The 16,947-nt window shown below is 42.8% G+C and overlaps 1 protein-coding gene across 1 annotated transcript in view; it reads left to right on the forward strand.

Moving 5' to 3' along the window:
- Vwa8 (von Willebrand factor A domain containing 8) overlaps positions 1-16,947 on the forward strand; it is a 327,640-nt gene that overhangs the window by 238,410 nt on the left and 72,283 nt on the right. The window contains exons 30-36 of the mRNA XM_048422107.3: positions 63-173; positions 1,276-1,340; positions 1,741-1,866; positions 3,173-3,282; positions 3,900-4,054; positions 7,792-7,987; positions 13,885-13,966. Of these exons, the coding sequence (XP_048278064.1) occupies positions 63-173; positions 1,276-1,340; positions 1,741-1,866; positions 3,173-3,282; positions 3,900-4,054; positions 7,792-7,987; positions 13,885-13,966 (845 nt within the window). The remainder of the gene's footprint in view (positions 1-62; positions 174-1,275; positions 1,341-1,740; positions 1,867-3,172; positions 3,283-3,899; positions 4,055-7,791; positions 7,988-13,884; positions 13,967-16,947) is intronic.

Here is a 16,947-nt window from a genome sequence, read left to right on the forward strand (position 1 = left end):
GCTGCTTTTTATGGGGAACAGAGCGGGTGTCTTGAGTCTCATCCTGCTTTCTTTATTTCCAGAGTAACGTCATCCTCTTGTTAGACACTGCTGGCCGTGCCGTTCGCCATCTCATCCTTCCTGTAGACGAGCCTGCATCTAAGAAGTCTTCCTGGTGGAACAAGGAAGGCGGTGTAAGTCGTACCAGCCCCGCCTGACAGATTGCTTGCTGGGGATTTTCCCAACCACAAGATGGTTTGGGAAACAACAACAAAAATATAAGGCACAAAAGAGTCATTAAGCAATTTTTGATTTTGCGATGTTAAGACTGTATAACTAGATGAACAATTAACTATCAGGAGGTTCCTTCAGTGTCCAGCATATTAATGTGAAGATCGCCAGGACTGGGCTATTAAGGAAAATTAGAGTTATTTGAGTGTGATAGTCATAGCAAATTCTTAGTCATGCAGTCAACGTAATTATTTTCCAATTACATAGTTATATTTTGGATTTATATGTTAAAATCTTAAGTACAGCAACTGATTTCCTCTGTCAGATAAATGTTTTGATTTATTAACTTCCTTAAATCTTGTAGCCTAACTCAAGGAAAAATTTTTTTTGCCATTTATATACAAAATAAAGCTTATCCAGTGCTTTGCCGTAAGCATCTGTGGTTCATAAAAGGCTCGAGAAGGTTTTTTACAGGTTATAATTGAATTAAGAGCTAAGAGACAAAATATTTCCTGTATGCTTATATTTTAATATAAATTCCACAATTAACCAATAATTAGCAAGTGTATTTTTAACCAGTATTTGGCACTGTTTTAAAGACTTATTTTTATGTGCATGGTGTTTTGCCTGCACGTATATCTGTGCACCGCGTGAGTGCCTGGTACAGAGGAAGAGGGTGTCAGATCCTCAGAAGCTGGAGTTCCAGATGGCTGTGAGCCACCACCATGTGGGTGCTGGGAACGGAACTCAGGGCCTCCGCAACAGCAGCAGATACTTTTAACTACTGAACCATCTCTCCAACCCTTTTGGCACTGTTGAAAAATTATTCTGAAGAGGTATTAGTAGCTTAGTGATAGACCGCTTGCCTGCCAAGCACAAGGCCCCGAGTTCAAGCCTCAGTTGTACCGAACATAACCCCTAAAATGCTAAAAGAGCTTTAATGCATAACAGTTGGTCTATTTTAAGATCTGGCTTAATCTGTGTCCCCTGAAAGCCTTGGCATGAATAACGGCTTCTCTGAGAGTTGGTCAATTGACGTGGATGTTTGCTTCCTTTTCTCTTTAGGAGACTTACAGAATGTGTAAAGAATTTTCACACAAAAACTGGCTAGTATTCTACAAACAAACAGGGTAAGTGCTTCACTGTAGGAGATTCTAAACTGGGATTGTTACTTCGTTCATTCTGTTTCCTGCTGTAATTATACTTGTTTAGTATGAAACTGACGAACCAAATAATATTTTATTCTGAAAATAACCCTTCACAAATCACAGAACATTGTGAAACTGGTATAAGATACTGGGATTACATAACACAGCCCCAGCTCCATGGCAGACCCAACTTCCTGTTGTTCTTCTCATGCCTACCCTGGCATACTGAGAATTTTGTAGAGCAGTTTTCTAAAATGACATGTTTATTTATTGTTGCTTAGTCTAAAATGTTCATTTTAAGATTGTATATTATATCTAAACATGATTTCACCACAATTGTTTAGCCATCATCTTCATCAGACATAATTTTCTTCTTTTTTAGGGATACCTTGATTGTCTTGGATGTCTTGGAAGGACGAACTCACACCATCTCTCTTCCCATCAACCTCAAGACAGTTTTTCTTGTAGCAGAGGACAAATGGCTTCTTGTGGAGAACAAAACAAATCAGTGGGTAAACTCTGTTGTGTACTCTCCCGTGAAGTGTGCAGAAGACCAGCCTTGCTCACCATTGGTCTCCCTTAGCTTTTAGGTTTCTGTGTTTGTCAGCTTCTTTGAGTGAGATTTAGGACAGACAGTGAGGAAAGAAAGTATGTTATGTGTCTATTTTCAGAGTACGACCTGGAAATTGATGATAAAAATGATGACTTTTATCTATGACCTACTTGTGTTTGGGGTTTTCCTGTTCACACATTGAGCAGTCGCTGTGTCCTTGCCAAGCTCAGGCTACTGCCGAGCACACTCTCTGTTCATCCTCTCTCCTGATGGCAGGAGCATCCTAGAGATGCTGCCTTTTTATCACAGGACTCCCACCCTTGGGCGGTCCTTCCTTTCACCTCATGTGTTTGCTGGTTATAGTTACGGTGATGTCTGCTACTTCCTTTGGGGGCCAGACGCTTCCTGTGGGAGATACTTTGCTGTGCCTGCCTTATAAGGACTGCTGCGTAAATTCCCAGTCTCTTCCTTGTGTGCTACCTCCTCTAACTAAGTGCAGATTCTTTCTGCTGATAAGCAACGTGGCATTCAGAAAACAGTATCTGGCTACTGATAGATCTTTATTTTATAAATCTCAAAAGCAAACAAAAACTCAAGTTAGTATAGTCACAAATACTCTGTGAGGTAATACCCCATCTGCTGCCTGATGTAAGACTCATACCAAGAGGGAACTCCATTTCTGGGCATCCTGGCACTCAGAATATGGAGGCGGGTGAATCATGAGTTCATGGCCAGCCTGAGCTAATAATGATACCAATACCCAGTCTTAAAAATGCCACAAGAACAAAAAAGAGGGAACTCCATAGTACTAAGGATGTGCCTCATCACACAGCTCTGCTTCTCTTGAATAGGAAATGTGATTTTTGTTTGTTCGTTCATTTGTTTTGTTGTTTTTTCTTTCTTTCTTTGTTGTCCTGGAACTCACTCTGTAGACCAGACTGGCCTCAAACTCGCAGAGATCTACCTGCCTCTGCTTCCCAAGTTCTGGAATTAAAGGCATGCGCCACCACCGCCCGGCTAATGATTTTTTTTTTTGTATTTTCTATGTTATCATTTGCTACTTCCTCTTTACAGTATTGTCGAAAAGGGTTTTGGTAATTCATCATGAAATGTTTAGGTGCAAATTATGCTCATGCTGTCTTTTTAAAGGCTTAAAGAGAAAAAACAAATTCTAATTTTTCTTGGTCTATCCTAATGAATGTTAGAAAAAGAAAACTGTTAAATTAGATTGGATTGAACCAGGCTTCTTGTCTGTTTACAGGAAATACCTTTTGACTAAGCCTGCACACATTGGTTCTCAGGACACTGGGGCTTGCCAGTTGTATATGTTGAAAGAAGAGCTGCCCAGCACAGGATTTGGGGTCACACAAGGTAAATACTGAATTCCCTGCGCTTGCTGCCGTGTGGGTATGTGCTTGCACATGTGCCGCCCTCCAGGCTCATGGGAGGACCGGAGCCTCAGCCTGTGTGACATTTATACCAAATAAAGTGGCTTAGACACCACGCCAGCAGTAGACCAGAGTCGTATACTTTCTCGTCTACATCAGGAAGCTGCACTTCGAACTCCATGTGAAATTTGTTTAACTGCTGAATTGTTAGGACAGGTGGGTTTGCACCTAGTCTGGGTTTGCACTTTTTTTTTTTTCTCCATGGGCTGTCAGCTCACCAGAACTTCTGCTCCATTTATCACGGTTTGCAGCCTGGGTTTGGTCCATACAGGGAGCTCCTGATTCAAGAAGATATTTATGGCTGGCAGGTCGTGGGCTGCAAAAGAAGCTTGGGATCATTTTGGGAAGACACTTTGATGATTAAAACTATTTTCCCAGACAAAAGCTGGCAAGTGTCATTCAAAGTAATTCTTAGACCTTGTTCTTTGTGGTTTGAGTTGTTGAGGATAAAACCTTGCAAAAAAGAATAACAACAACAATAATAATTCCTGAAGCATATTGGGATTATATCGTGTCTAAGGTGTATCTGACATTTTTCAGAAACAGAATTCTGCATACCTCATAAAGTCTCGAGTGAACAGCTGTCATCTGAAAACCTAAGTTCAGCTGTGGGTCAGAAGATCGCCTCTCCTAACCGTGTTCTCTCGGATGAAAACAGCTATGCTACTGTAGTTGTTGGCTTCCCGGATCTCATGGTAAACACCAACGTCTGACCCTCCTTCTCAGCGTGGCCTAGAGTGTCTCAGCTTCTCTGAAGCTGAGAGCAGTTTTCCTGAAAGCATTTTCAGTCAAGTCTACATTTGAAATCACTCCCCAAAGCTATGGTCCAGCACTATAGTTTTATTATTTTATGAATTGCGTTTAAAGTGTGGTGCAATATAATTTAGTAAGAGAAATGGTTGTTCTCTGCCTCTGAGAGTTCATGTGGCCCAGTGCGCAACACACTAATGGTGACTTTCTTACCACACCATCTTAATGTGTGTTCCTGGACTCTGACAAAAGGAGCAAGTTGAGACTGATCAAAGTAGCATGTATTCTAGAATTTATATTTAAAATGATTTTAAAGTGATTTTTAATTGGCTTTAATTAAAAGTAGGGCCCATCTTTCCTTGGTGGAGATGTGGGGGTTGAACTAGAAAGATTATTCCAGGACAAGTTGTGTTGCTGGAGGCCGCTTGTTGGTTCCCGGCTGCTCAGCCCTGAAATAATCACACAGAAACCATATTATTTGCAATACTGTTTAGCCAATAGCTTTAACATATTTAACTCATACCTGGCTAACTCGTATCTTAAATTAACCCATCTCCATTAATCTGTGTATCGCCATGAGGCTGTGGCTTACCTGGTAAAGTTCCAATGTCTGTCTCCAGCACTACATGGCTTGTCTCTGGCTCTGCCTTCTCTCTCCCAGCATTCAGTTTAGTTTCCCCCACCTACTTAAGTTCTGCCCTATCAACAGGGCAAGGCAGTTTCTTTATTCACTAATGGTTTTTCACAGCATACAGAGGGGAATCCCACATCAAAGTTGCAATGTGATAGTCCAAAATATGTGTAGCTCTAGATGTGATTGAACATTTAGCTTAAATAATTCCCTTTGTGGCTCCGTGAAGGGAGCTGATAGAATCAGTTAAAGATAAAAATAAAGGTTCTACTTAATGTACCAGTCTTTCATGCTTCACCTTTTTTAGCTTAATTAACAAATGGAGAGTGCTTTGGTATATAAGGCCCTTGAAATCCAAAACTGGGTGGATAATATGTGGCTTAGTTCTTTGTCATATGCTTTAGTAATTGTCCAGTAAAAACCATTCGCTCCTACATTATATAACTCAAATGCAGTGTGTTGTTGCAATGTGGTGTCTGCAGCAGCCTTGGTAGAATGCTCGAGCAAGGTCAGGATGCTTTCTGTCACATTTACTGCTTAAGTAGAAAAATAGTAGCACTTTCCTGGGAAGGTAGAACTGTCTGAAAATTGATCTCACTGCTTTACTCTGGTGGAAGGTATTAGTGTTCAAATACAGTGCCACCATGAAAAGGGCTGGAAGGTAAAAGCTGGGTGTATGCTGTTGTTTATGTTGGTCACATAGTTAGTAACCTTGTTAAAGCCATCTTTTGGATGTTTGGTAGCCACCATGGAGGAGATGCCCAGTTCATATTTGTTAAGTGAAAGGTTCACCGTTCATAGCAAGTATACTTCATAGGCCAATGTGGTCTGTACTACTCTAATCTCTTTCATACTAATAGCTCATTTTTACTGTAATTCAGTAGGGTTTTTTGCATGGGAAAACAGGAAGATATTACACCTCCTATTCTCCCTCCCACAAAGATTGTAATAAGGAGCCTCGGGCTTGAGCTCAGGTGTGAGCAGCCAGCCCTCCTGCCTGTATTCTTTACTATACTCCTCTGACTCCCTGCTTGTATGTGAATTTCTTTGTATTTCCTCATAAAGCTCTACAAAAGGATGTCATTCCTTATTAGCTTTTTATGAAGTTATCAAAACCAATGAGTTCTTATAAACTTAAGTTACTTTCTTACCCTAACAGCAAGTAGATGCTTTTAAAACATACAAGAAATATCAGAATCAATGGTGAACATTACAGGCGTTCATTTTCTCACCAAGAGTAAGGGAGACAGGTGTGGTGGTCCACCCCTCCGATCTTAGCACACAGGAGGCTAGGACTGTGATTTCAAGACTAGCCTGTGCTAGCAAGACTTTGCCTCAAAAGTGTAAACAGAAAACCAGAACACCCACTGCCACTACAGCCACATACTGGACTGTCTTAGACGTGGAACAAGCAGAAAAACCTTGATAATTAGACTGCCGCAAAACATACAACTTAGCTCCATAAAAGACACTGTTAAAAGAATGACAAGACAGTCTGCAGGCTAAAAGGAAGTATTACAAACTGCCTCTGTAACACAAGGCTTGTATCCAGAATATTTAAGACCCATAAAGTTCAGGCTGGGTGTGGTGGCAACAACCTTTAATCCCAGCACTTGGGAGGCAGAGGCAGGTGGATCTCTGTGAATTTGAGGCCAACCTGGTCTCAACAAATTCCAGGCAGCCAGAGAAACCCTGTCCCAAAAAATCAAAAACTGATCCATAAAATTCAACACTAAGAAAACAACCAATTCTTAATATCTCCAAACAGTAAGCTAGTGTAAAGTGTGAAAGGCAAATCCAAGTGGGGTAAAGATATCTCTGGTGGACAGGGGGTCACCATGTCCTGGGTGTCAAACCTGGTGGCTACATTGTCCCCATGAAGGGACAGCTGATCTGGGAATGGAAGCCCCGAGTAAGGACAGGAGGGTTGGGTGTATCCCAGTGTGGACTGCTGGGACCCAAGCAGGAAGAAGGGTGTTGGCCTCGGAGATAAGTCTACTGGGGGAGGTGGGACAACAGCAAGTATGGATACCGAGTACCAGGTACCAGGGAGGCCACAGAAGCAGTGCCTCCCGTGCAGTGTTACAGAGAGCAGGAACAAACAACTGCGAAGCATGAGTGCAAGCAGTCAGTCAAGGCTAATAGTGTATCCTGGCCCAGGAGTAAAATACACAGTAGGATAGAGTGCCTTGTCCGGAAACACGGGCAAAGTCAGCAGGCTATAAGTGGTGTTTGGGCAGTAAGCAGTCCATCCAAGAAAAGTAAGCCTGAGTTCCTGCCACACACGCGTGTGTATGACAGTAAATCCCCTATGAGTTCTGGACTTAAATGCAAACATAAGACTTAAAACCTTTAGAGAAAATGGAAGACAAAGATAGCTTATTATCTTGGAAAGGATAGACACACTAAGTAAAACAGTGAGGGGAAAATACCCACAAAATCCCAGAAGAGCTAAGTCATGGCAAGGCAGAGACATGTGACCAGGAGGACACTCCAGGACCTCAAAAGTCCCAGCATATTTTACTTTATGCAAATAGTGGGAGCCTAGATGTTAGCGCTGTGGTCTTATTTTTTACTTAACTTAGAGCGCGTACATGTGAACGTGAGCACCGTAGCCCTTGCATCACTGGACAACTTTCAGGTGTCTGTTCTTTCCTTCTACCCCGAGAGCCCCAGAGATCAAACTCAGGCTGTCAGGCTTGGCAACAGCTGCCATTAGCAACTGATCCATCTCACTCCAGTTGTGTCATTTTTAAATAACTACACTGTTCTATGCCTCTTTTCAATTTAATTCACTTTAAACTAAAAAAACCTTTTATTTTATACTTGCATAGACAATTAGAGTGATTGGTAAAACACATATCTCCTGTGCCATGTTAAACATTATTAGGGAATATCTTAATTTTTGCATCCATAAATCATAAGTTACCACTGAAAATAATCTAAGGGAAGTCTAAGGGAAAAATAATCTAAGCGTGATGATGAATGTAATAGATGTGATTTTAGCACTGTTTCTCCTTTTTCCTCTCTTTTTATTTGTATTTTTTGCAGTCACCCAGTGAAGTTTATTCATGGAAGAGGGCTTCATCTTTGGAAAAGCGAAATGTCACCAACACAGGGATCTATGGAGGGAAACGAACAAACATCACCCCAAGGCACAGGAACTGCGTGACTCTCACACACACTAACCAGGTGGTCAGGATCCTGCCTGCCGGAGAAGTCCCTCTGAAAGACATCTTCCCAAAGGGTGAGCAGCCTTTCAGATTGCCAAGATGGTTAAAGGAAGCTTGCTTCTGCAGGGGGATGTTTAGTCTGTCATTGTCATTTTCTTCTTACCAGTGTAAACCGTGCTGACAGAGCAGCTAAGAACACCTCTGCATGTTGAAACCTTGCGGATGTCTCCACATGGTTGCTACTTGTGGGCTCTGTGGGTGAAGTTGGTCTGTGTTCACACTGCAGTCTGTATGTGCCGTGACTTACTGAGAACTCAGCTTCTGAGCCCTCACATGTAGGGACTCCGTATGCCGACCGCTTGGTCTGCCAAGTCTCCTCACGTTGGTGGCTGCGTGCAAAGTGCAGTGCACCTTCCCACTGCACCTGAGTATTAGTTTGCTCTGTTTGTGTGGAAACTCTGCTGTAGGGAGGGAACATAACTGAGCCAGGATGACCCACCAGTGTCCTGAGGAGTGCAGATTCATGCCAAGGTCTCCCAGGACTAATTCTAGAACTCTTCTCACTGAACGTACTGGCATTCATCCTAGCCATTAGTTATGAGAACAATCATAATTGCATAACAATATGATAGCACTTGGGTTCTCCTATACCTATATTCATTGTATTAGTGTGGCCTTCATGGGCATAATGCTAAATGTATCAGTTACTGAGTTTGAAAGTTCTGTCTAAATCATTATACTTAGAATTTGTTCTTTCCAAACTGAAACTGGTAGGAAATAGTCAACATTTCCTCAAAATACTTTGCAAGATAGGGAAAGCAGCTGGAGGATGCAGAAGTCACCTAGCATCACGGCACACATTAGGTAGGGAAGTCACTGAGCATCACGGCACACGTTAGGTAGGGAAGTCACCAGTCACCGAGCATCACGGCACACGTTAGGTAGGAATCTTCACAAGGTGACAAATACAGGAAGAGCTTATGGCCCAGACCAGTGACATTTAAGAGTTTCCTGAACGATGTGTGAGAAGAAATGAAATGAAGGAATTATGACAGGAAGTGGGGAGGGTCACGTGAACAGTATGGGAACTTAGTAGACATTCCAGAACCTACACAGTGTCCCATCCCACAGCACAGTGCCCTTCCGTCCACCCAGGAACACGGGGCTCACCTTGATACCCCTCCCCCATCACCCATGCATCAGCCCTCTCTCGTCCATCTTGTCCCTCTGATAAACCTCAGCAGTGCTTGCTGTATCCAGTAGGCAGCAGGCCACATCCCGTCTAGGACACAGCTCAGGTGCTGCCATGACCCTGTCAGAATTACTTCTTCCGTGTTACCCTCCTGTCCTTTATCAGAGTGGTAGTTCTAATGTTTGCATTTGTTCTGATTAAAGTAGAGTTCCCTGTTTTTACTGTGTTGTGTTATATATTTAATGGATACAGACAGTTGCTTAACTATCATCACAATTAGTAAAGAAAAAGCCTCCTGTGTCAGTAGTCAACCCCTCCGGCTCCCTCCAAACCTAATCTAATTTCTATCCTTATAGATTTGCCCTTAACAGGATGCTGTATTAATGGATCCATCCAGATGTAGTCTTTTGAATCTGGCTTTATTTTCTTAATAATGTCTTTGAGAATCATTTATGTTGTGTGTATATTGTAGTTTGGCTTTCTATTGTTGTGATAAAACATTATGACCTAAACAACTAGGGGAGGGAATGGCTTATTTCACCTTACAGCTTATAGGCCATCATGAAGGGGTGCTGCTTACTGGCTTGCTCACCCGTGGCTTACTCATATATACAGCAGCACCATGTGCTCAGGAGTGGCACTGTCTGCAGTGGACTGGGCCCTTCACATAATCATTAATCAAGAAAACGCCCCGGAGGATTTCTTACAGGCCAACAGAGAGAGGCACTTTCTCATTTGAGGTTCCTTCCTCCAAGATGAACCTAGCATGTATTCAGCAGACAAGAAACTAGGCAATGCATTGCCAGCATACTGTGTCTGTCTGAGTGCCTGTGTGTGTTTTTACCACTGTAGTGTGAGTATGCTACCATTTCTGTATTCATTCTCAAACTGATAGATACTTAAATTCCAGTTTGACGTGAAAAAGAATAAGGCCTCTGTGAACATTTATGCACAGGTTTTACTTGAGTGAACCTTAGGAATGGCATATATATGATAACGCTGCTGAACTCTTTTCTAAACTAGTCAAGCCTACTTTCATTTCTCTCAGCAGTGAATGAGGGCCCCAGTTGTTCCACATCCTTGCCAGGACTTGGTACTTTCGGTTTTCCATCCTTGTGATACCTGGATAGTCTTTCTCATATTGGCTCTTAAGATTTTTTGTATTTTCATGCAGTGCATGGAGGGAGGGATGCATTTGCCTTGGTGTGCATGTGGCGATTGGAGAACTTACAGGAGTTTGTTCTTCCTCCCACCACACGGCTGTGGAGACCCTCCCACCACAAATGGAATTCAGGTATTCAGGCTTGGCACTAAGTATCTTTACCCATTGAACCATCTTGCCAACCTTCACTGTCGTTTTAATTTTTGTTTTTTACCACCCAATGACCATCTTTTTTTTTTTCATGTATGTCCAGAGTTTTATGTGTTCTTGATATACCCTGGAAAGAAGTACAGTGTTAGACATAAACTTCCTGTATTTTCCCCTGTTGTAATGCAGGGCAGATGTACTCTTTCCTTTGGAGCTTTGGGTTGTCTATTTAAATTTATGGTCCATTTTGAGTTTATTGTTGTTATATTTTGTTTGTTTGTTTGCAAGATGGCATAAGAGAAAAACACAGAAACTTGAGTCAGGGCCCATTCAGGACCCATTTGGACCGATTCAAGAGGAAGAACCTCAGTGGATTCCCTTGGTGAAATGAAGAAGCCGGCATTGCCACTCAGAAGCTCCCCCCTCCTTTCACTGCTCCATGAGCAACCGTGTAGTCATCATTTCTTTGGAAGTCACATTTAGTGTCTGCACTTGTTTGCCATTAGACATGATGGCGTTGCGAATACTCCGTCTCCTGTGCACAGACAGAGTCTGTTGGTGCAGTGAAGGGGGAATTACTGAAGCTGCTGATTCATCAGCATGGAGGAGGCTACAGGAAGCCTGGGAGGGTGGTTCCGCCAGGAAAGCTCTTGCTGTGGAAGGATGATGACCTTGGGTCTTCAGAACACATGTAGAAAAGCCAGGCATGGTGGGGCATTGTTCGTCATCCCAGTACAAGGGAGGTAGAGAAAGGTAGATCCCTGAGGCTCACTAGCCAGTTGGCCTCGCCAGACCAATGAACCGTAGCCACTAAGAGACCCTTTCTCACAGAACAAGGTGGACAGGCTCATGAGGTATAACACCCAAGGCTGCCCTCCGACCTCCACACACACATACACATCTGTGCACGCATATTCACATGAACATATTCACACACATACATACACATAAAGAAGGTTACTGGAAAACATCAATGAAACTTTTTCCTGTAGCACATAGCACTTTTAATCTGTGTACAGATGAGGAGTCTTAATCCTAGTGACAGCAGGCGTGCATCAAATTACACTTCCAAAAGAAATGGATTGTGTAAAGTAACCTCATTTGCCTTTGCGGACTCTCTTGGTTGTATTGCCTGACAGTTTTTATTCCTGCCCCTAACTTTGGCCTTGTGCATATAAACTCTCCCCTGCCCATGGTAACTCTGTGATAAACACTGCAGCAATGACTTCCCTTAATGGTATGTGGACTAATCCTTAAATACACTTTGTACCTATCTGTGAAATCCACCTGGGCTGTAACCACGGTGGAAATGTACTGAGCTTCCATCCTCTTAAGGACGGACACATTTCAAATGGATGGGTAAGGCTAAGTTTGGAGGGAGACTTGGCCACGGCTGTGCTTCCTTAATTCAGCCATGAATTCTACTCGAGGATAACCATAAGGCTCTTTCTGTAAATATTTTTGTCTTCTGGTTTATTTTTAGATCAGTAAGCTTTACTCTTGATTCGTCTTAAGTGCTTAGCACTATGGCCCTGACACTGCCCCTGTGTAGCCACAGAGTCCCTTTGCCAATCCACAAAAGCCTTAATGTCAGTGTCAATTATTGCTTCCTCCTTATTGAGTAGTAGACACAGCCATTGCTACATTTTTCTCCTCCTCTGCTTGTGGAATTAATTTCATAATGAACAAAAAATAATGATGAAATAATGATGTAGAAAAAATATTTAAATGAGCGGATATGCTGTTCACCCAGTGATCTGAAAGCACCATTATCAGTGACTCAACTTAAGTTATGTGCATCTAAAAATGTCCGTAAGTGACAAACCAAAATATTTAGGTTAGTTAGATAGGCAGCTCCAGCTTCAATAACTTGTCCTTTTTAGAAAAAAAAATTCTTGCTCTATAAATATGTATGTATAGACCAAATATAAACTCACCTTACTTCAGCTAGATTTCAGCAGCAGGAATTGTCAGAAATGATATATGGTGCACACAGCTTTATCAGAGATTGGCCTAATTCCACAGAAATGCAAGGCAGACAGAGCATGGTTTAAGAAGCCTGAGCATGAGCAGTACGGCCCCCCTGGGGACAACCAGTTCAGCTGGTGGGCAGACTGCTTCCTAGCCCCTTTCCTTGCCCAGGCTTTTGTCCTGCCCCCTGCACTATCCCTACACACACACACACACACACACACACACACACACACACACACACACTATCCCCCCACACACACACACACGTTCTCTCACACCTGGCTCCACTCTGGAATTTTTTTCTAAGTCCCCAGAGTTCCACAATGGCTCCAAAAGGAAGAGAGGCAAAGGGAGGAACTTTGCCCTTCATTTTGTGCGTGCTCCTAAAGAGTGAGCCCCACCATGCTGCTTAGTATGTCTGCTACAAAGTGATCGCCCACACACCTCTGCTCCGTACATAAGGGTGCACTGAGTGTTTTAGAAAAATCCTTCATGGGCCGGGCGGTGGTGGCGCACGCCTTTAATCCCAACACTCGGGAGGTAGAGGCAGGCGGATCTCTGTGAATTTAAGGCCAGCCTGGTCTACAAGAGCTAGTTCCAAGACAGGCACCAAAGCTACAGAGAAACCTTGTCTCAAAAAAAAGAAAAAGAAAAGAAAAGAAAAAAGAAAAATCCTTCAACCTGAGTTAGTTAGATAGCCTGTTTGGTTGGCTGGTTGGCTTTTGTTTTCGTTGTTTGTTTATTTTTATCTCTCAACTATAGACATGAACTGTTTTTGTGAACCACACTCAGTGGATATGGTGTGAACATCCTAGGCATTTCGTGCTAATCCAAACTGTAATCAAAATGATGGAAGATAGGAAGATAGATGGTAGACATGCCTTAGATAGACAGACGGAAATCTTTAAAAGCATATGTTTTGTATATAAGTTTGATTTAGTACAAATGTGTGTGGCTTCATTTTCCTCTTGGCAGCCAAGGCTTTGTTCAGTGGGACCGTCAGGCAGGAGCTGTGTGGGACGGTAGGTCGACCAGAAGTTTTAGGATCGGGGCCTTCCTTTTGCATGCTCCCTAACTAAATTGCTGTAAGTCCTCTGGTTATTAGCTCTCGGCTTTAGCTTCTGCATCACTTGAACTGGAGGCCGACAGGATCGTTGCCGTCAGAGAACCACCTGGACTGAATGGAATTTCTGGTCGCAGTGGGTCAGCTACTGTTTTGAGAGTAATGGTAGCGCTTGGGCCAAGGAAGAGTAGTCAGGTTTTGGAATTTGCTGGAAGGCCAACCGCAAGATTGGAGAGACCTCATAACTGTTTTTTTCTGGCACTACCCTGAACCTGTAACTATCTGGATATGACTAGTTCCTTGCCAAACAGTTCCCAGAGTTCCACTCTTCTCCTGAGAATTCCATTCTGTGTTAGCAGCATTCAAGAATTCTTGGGGCCACTTTGGTATCAGCACCCCTTAACACTTTCCTTGTGTCATGACTTGTTTGCAGATGTTACCCCCCCACAGACAGCTGGCTACATAGAGGTTACTGATCTTCAAGCAAAGAAACTCCGATACATCCCTGTCCCCAGGTAATCCGTGTCTCTTCTTTTCTCACGTGGTTTGTTGTATGAAAATGAGCGGATTCTTCCTGTGTGCTCTGAATAAATGCATGGCTCCTGCTTCTCCAAGTAGCAAATTCTCTCCTCCACTTACAGTTGGTTTGTGTCTCACCATTCTTCTGGATGTGTTAATGACATTTTTATTTTCATTTTAGGAAAACATTCAAACGTTTTTAAATACAGTGTGCAGGCATGAGTCCCTCGGGCTCTGGCCTGTTCTGCTTTGAGTGGTCTGTTCTCATTTTCACTTTCTGTACCAGGAGCGGCACCGTCAGTATTGCAGAAACTTTAATTTTGCTGTTCACTAACTGTTCTCGTTTCCTGAAATGGATGACTCAGGATGTCCAGGGCGTTTAAATAGCACCAGTGTCACGTTGTCTCTAAAGCTGATCCTGTCCATTTGCAGTCACGTCAGTTTCGAGGTTGAACAATTCCGAGGGATTCAGAGTACACCCCACTACCAGGCACTGCTTCGGGTATTGTCCAGCAGTGGCAGCCAAACCTTTAAAGCAGGGAAACGTGTGGTCTAAGCAGACACGGAGACTCCTCTCTGCTGAGGGGACATGGATGTGCTCGCCTGCAGCCCAGAGGCCATGCCTTGTCTCCTGTTTTCTGGCTGAGGCTATACCTCCCTTGGTCTTCTTGTCTGTTACTTACCACTAACTAACCCAGAACCTCCTTCTAACCCAAGGGTTCTCAACCTTCCTAACCGTGCAACCCTTTACTACAGTTCCTCATGCTGTGGTGACCCCCAATTATAAAATGATTTCATTGCTACTTCAGAACTGTAATTTTGCTCTGATCTAGATTAAGATCCTATTCCTTCCTCTGGCATTGTCATGTGACTGAACCCTTCCCAGCACAGTGGGTAGAGCCTGCCTGCGGTCCCAGGCAGAGTGGAGAACTGTCTGCTGTAAGATGAAGGCCAGGCCCAGCAGCACCTGTGGGCTACTTAGGGCAGCACCAGCCATGTATGTCTCTTCACCCCTCGAGTCCTAGAAGAAAACAGCTTGGCATGGCGATGCAGAAAAACTCAGCAGCAGGCTTCCTGTCTCATGACCTTTAGTCAGACTGTAAAGCTATGAAAAATGAAATCATTATTCAGAGAGGTAGATTTACCTTCTCTAATTAATATGGCTTCTTAGACTGCCTTAATATGTTGTCTTCATGGGAGATGTTGTTTAGTCATTTAGGAAATGTCATGTTACATCCTAGCTGTACATTCCTTCAAATATACAGTTAGTTGAGAAATCAAAGCAAAGAACGCCCTATGGTGTCCTAGTTAGGTTTTGTATTGCTGTGATAAACACCAAGTCCAAAAACAAATCTCAGAACTCGCAGGCCCACGCTCTCACTGGGGGAAGCAGGAGCTTAAGCAGTCTCCATGAATCAACAAAATGCCTGCAGATTTACCTATGTGTGACCTGGTGGAAGCATTTTTCTCAATTAAGGGTTCTCTTCCCAAAGAAGTCTAGGTTTTGTCACATTGTCAAAAATCAGCATTTCTGTACCATTTCTAAAGCTTTGGTCATTTTTCCAATGTTTCTCTTAAGCTGTCTGTATCTGTGTTCTTTACATTCTGTATGAGCTACTTGTTTCCTGGCCAGGGAAAGAACTCCTGGAAAGGCAGCTGGGTGTGCAGCAGGTACCAGCAGTGCACACAACTTGTTCCTTTAGGCTGAAGCTCAGTGCAACCCTTCCAAGCAATATTTCTTAGAGCTGCATAAAGACATAAAAGGGGGTTAGGGATGTACTCAGAGGTAGACTATGTGTCCAGCAAATGTCCGATGTTCAAGGTTTGCTCTTCATTACCGGAGAGAGGAAGAAAAATGAACCAGGAAAATTTAATGATATATTTTATTTAAACCATTAACTTTGGGGATATTTTCAGTATAAAAAATTTAATGTAGGCTAGACATGATGGTGTATGTCTTTAATCCCAGCTCTCAGAAAAGAGAGGCAGGTAGATCTCTGCAAGTTTCAGGCCAGCCACGGGTACATAGTGAGATTCTGTCTCAAAAAAAAAAAAATTTTCTTCTAGGTTTTTCAAATCTCAGTACATATTTTATACTTGTAACACATTTCATATGATACATAATTTAGATTATGGTCCTTACATCCTGACTCTCTGTTTAAATTAGCTAGTGCTATATTTGGTACACATTAGAAAGGAATGAATCATCTAAAGTTAAGGTGGTAGTTGGTGCATGTGTGTCCATGCATGCGTGTGTGTGTGTGTGTGTGTGTGTGTGTGTGTGTGTGTGATAGTTAAATTTCTGCTGAATATCAGGAGTGTTCCACATGATGCCTTTCTTAATCACTGTGTTATTGCTGTGATGAAACACCATGACCTAGGCAATTTTTGAAAGGAAGCATTTAATTGGGGGCTGGCTTACAGTTTTACAGGGTTCGTCTATGATCGTCACGGCAGACAGGCATGGCACTAAAGCATTAGCTGAGAGCTAACATCCTGACCTACAGGCAGGAGGCAAAGAGAGAGTGAGACTGGGCTTGACTTGGGCTTTGAAACTTCAAACCCCACCCCCAGTGATATACTTCCTCCAACAAGGACACACCTCCTAATCCTTGCCAAAGAGTTCCTCTAACTGTGATCAAGCATTCAAACATATCAGTCTATGGTGCCATTCTCTTCCAAACCACCACAATAGCTAACTTCAAACTATAAGAAAACATAATAAAGTTGCATAACTGCAGAGCTGTTGACTGAGGTTTCTGTCCTGCCTAGTCTCACAGTCATTCAACCCCAAAGAAACACACAAGAGGTCTATATTAATCATAAACTGATTGGCCTAGTAGCTCAGGCTTCTTATTAACGCTTATAACTTATATTAGCCGATAATTCTTGTCTGTGTTAGCCATGTAGCTTGGTACCTTTTTCAGCGATGCAATCACTTCTTGCTTGCTCTGTTTCTGGCTTCCTCTCTGTCTGG

Source organism: Myodes glareolus, chromosome 12 (genome assembly GCF_982192425.1).
Source record: "Myodes glareolus chromosome 12, mMyoGla1.1, whole genome shotgun sequence".
NCBI classification, from domain to species: Eukaryota; Metazoa; Chordata; class Mammalia; order Rodentia; family Cricetidae; genus Myodes; species Myodes glareolus.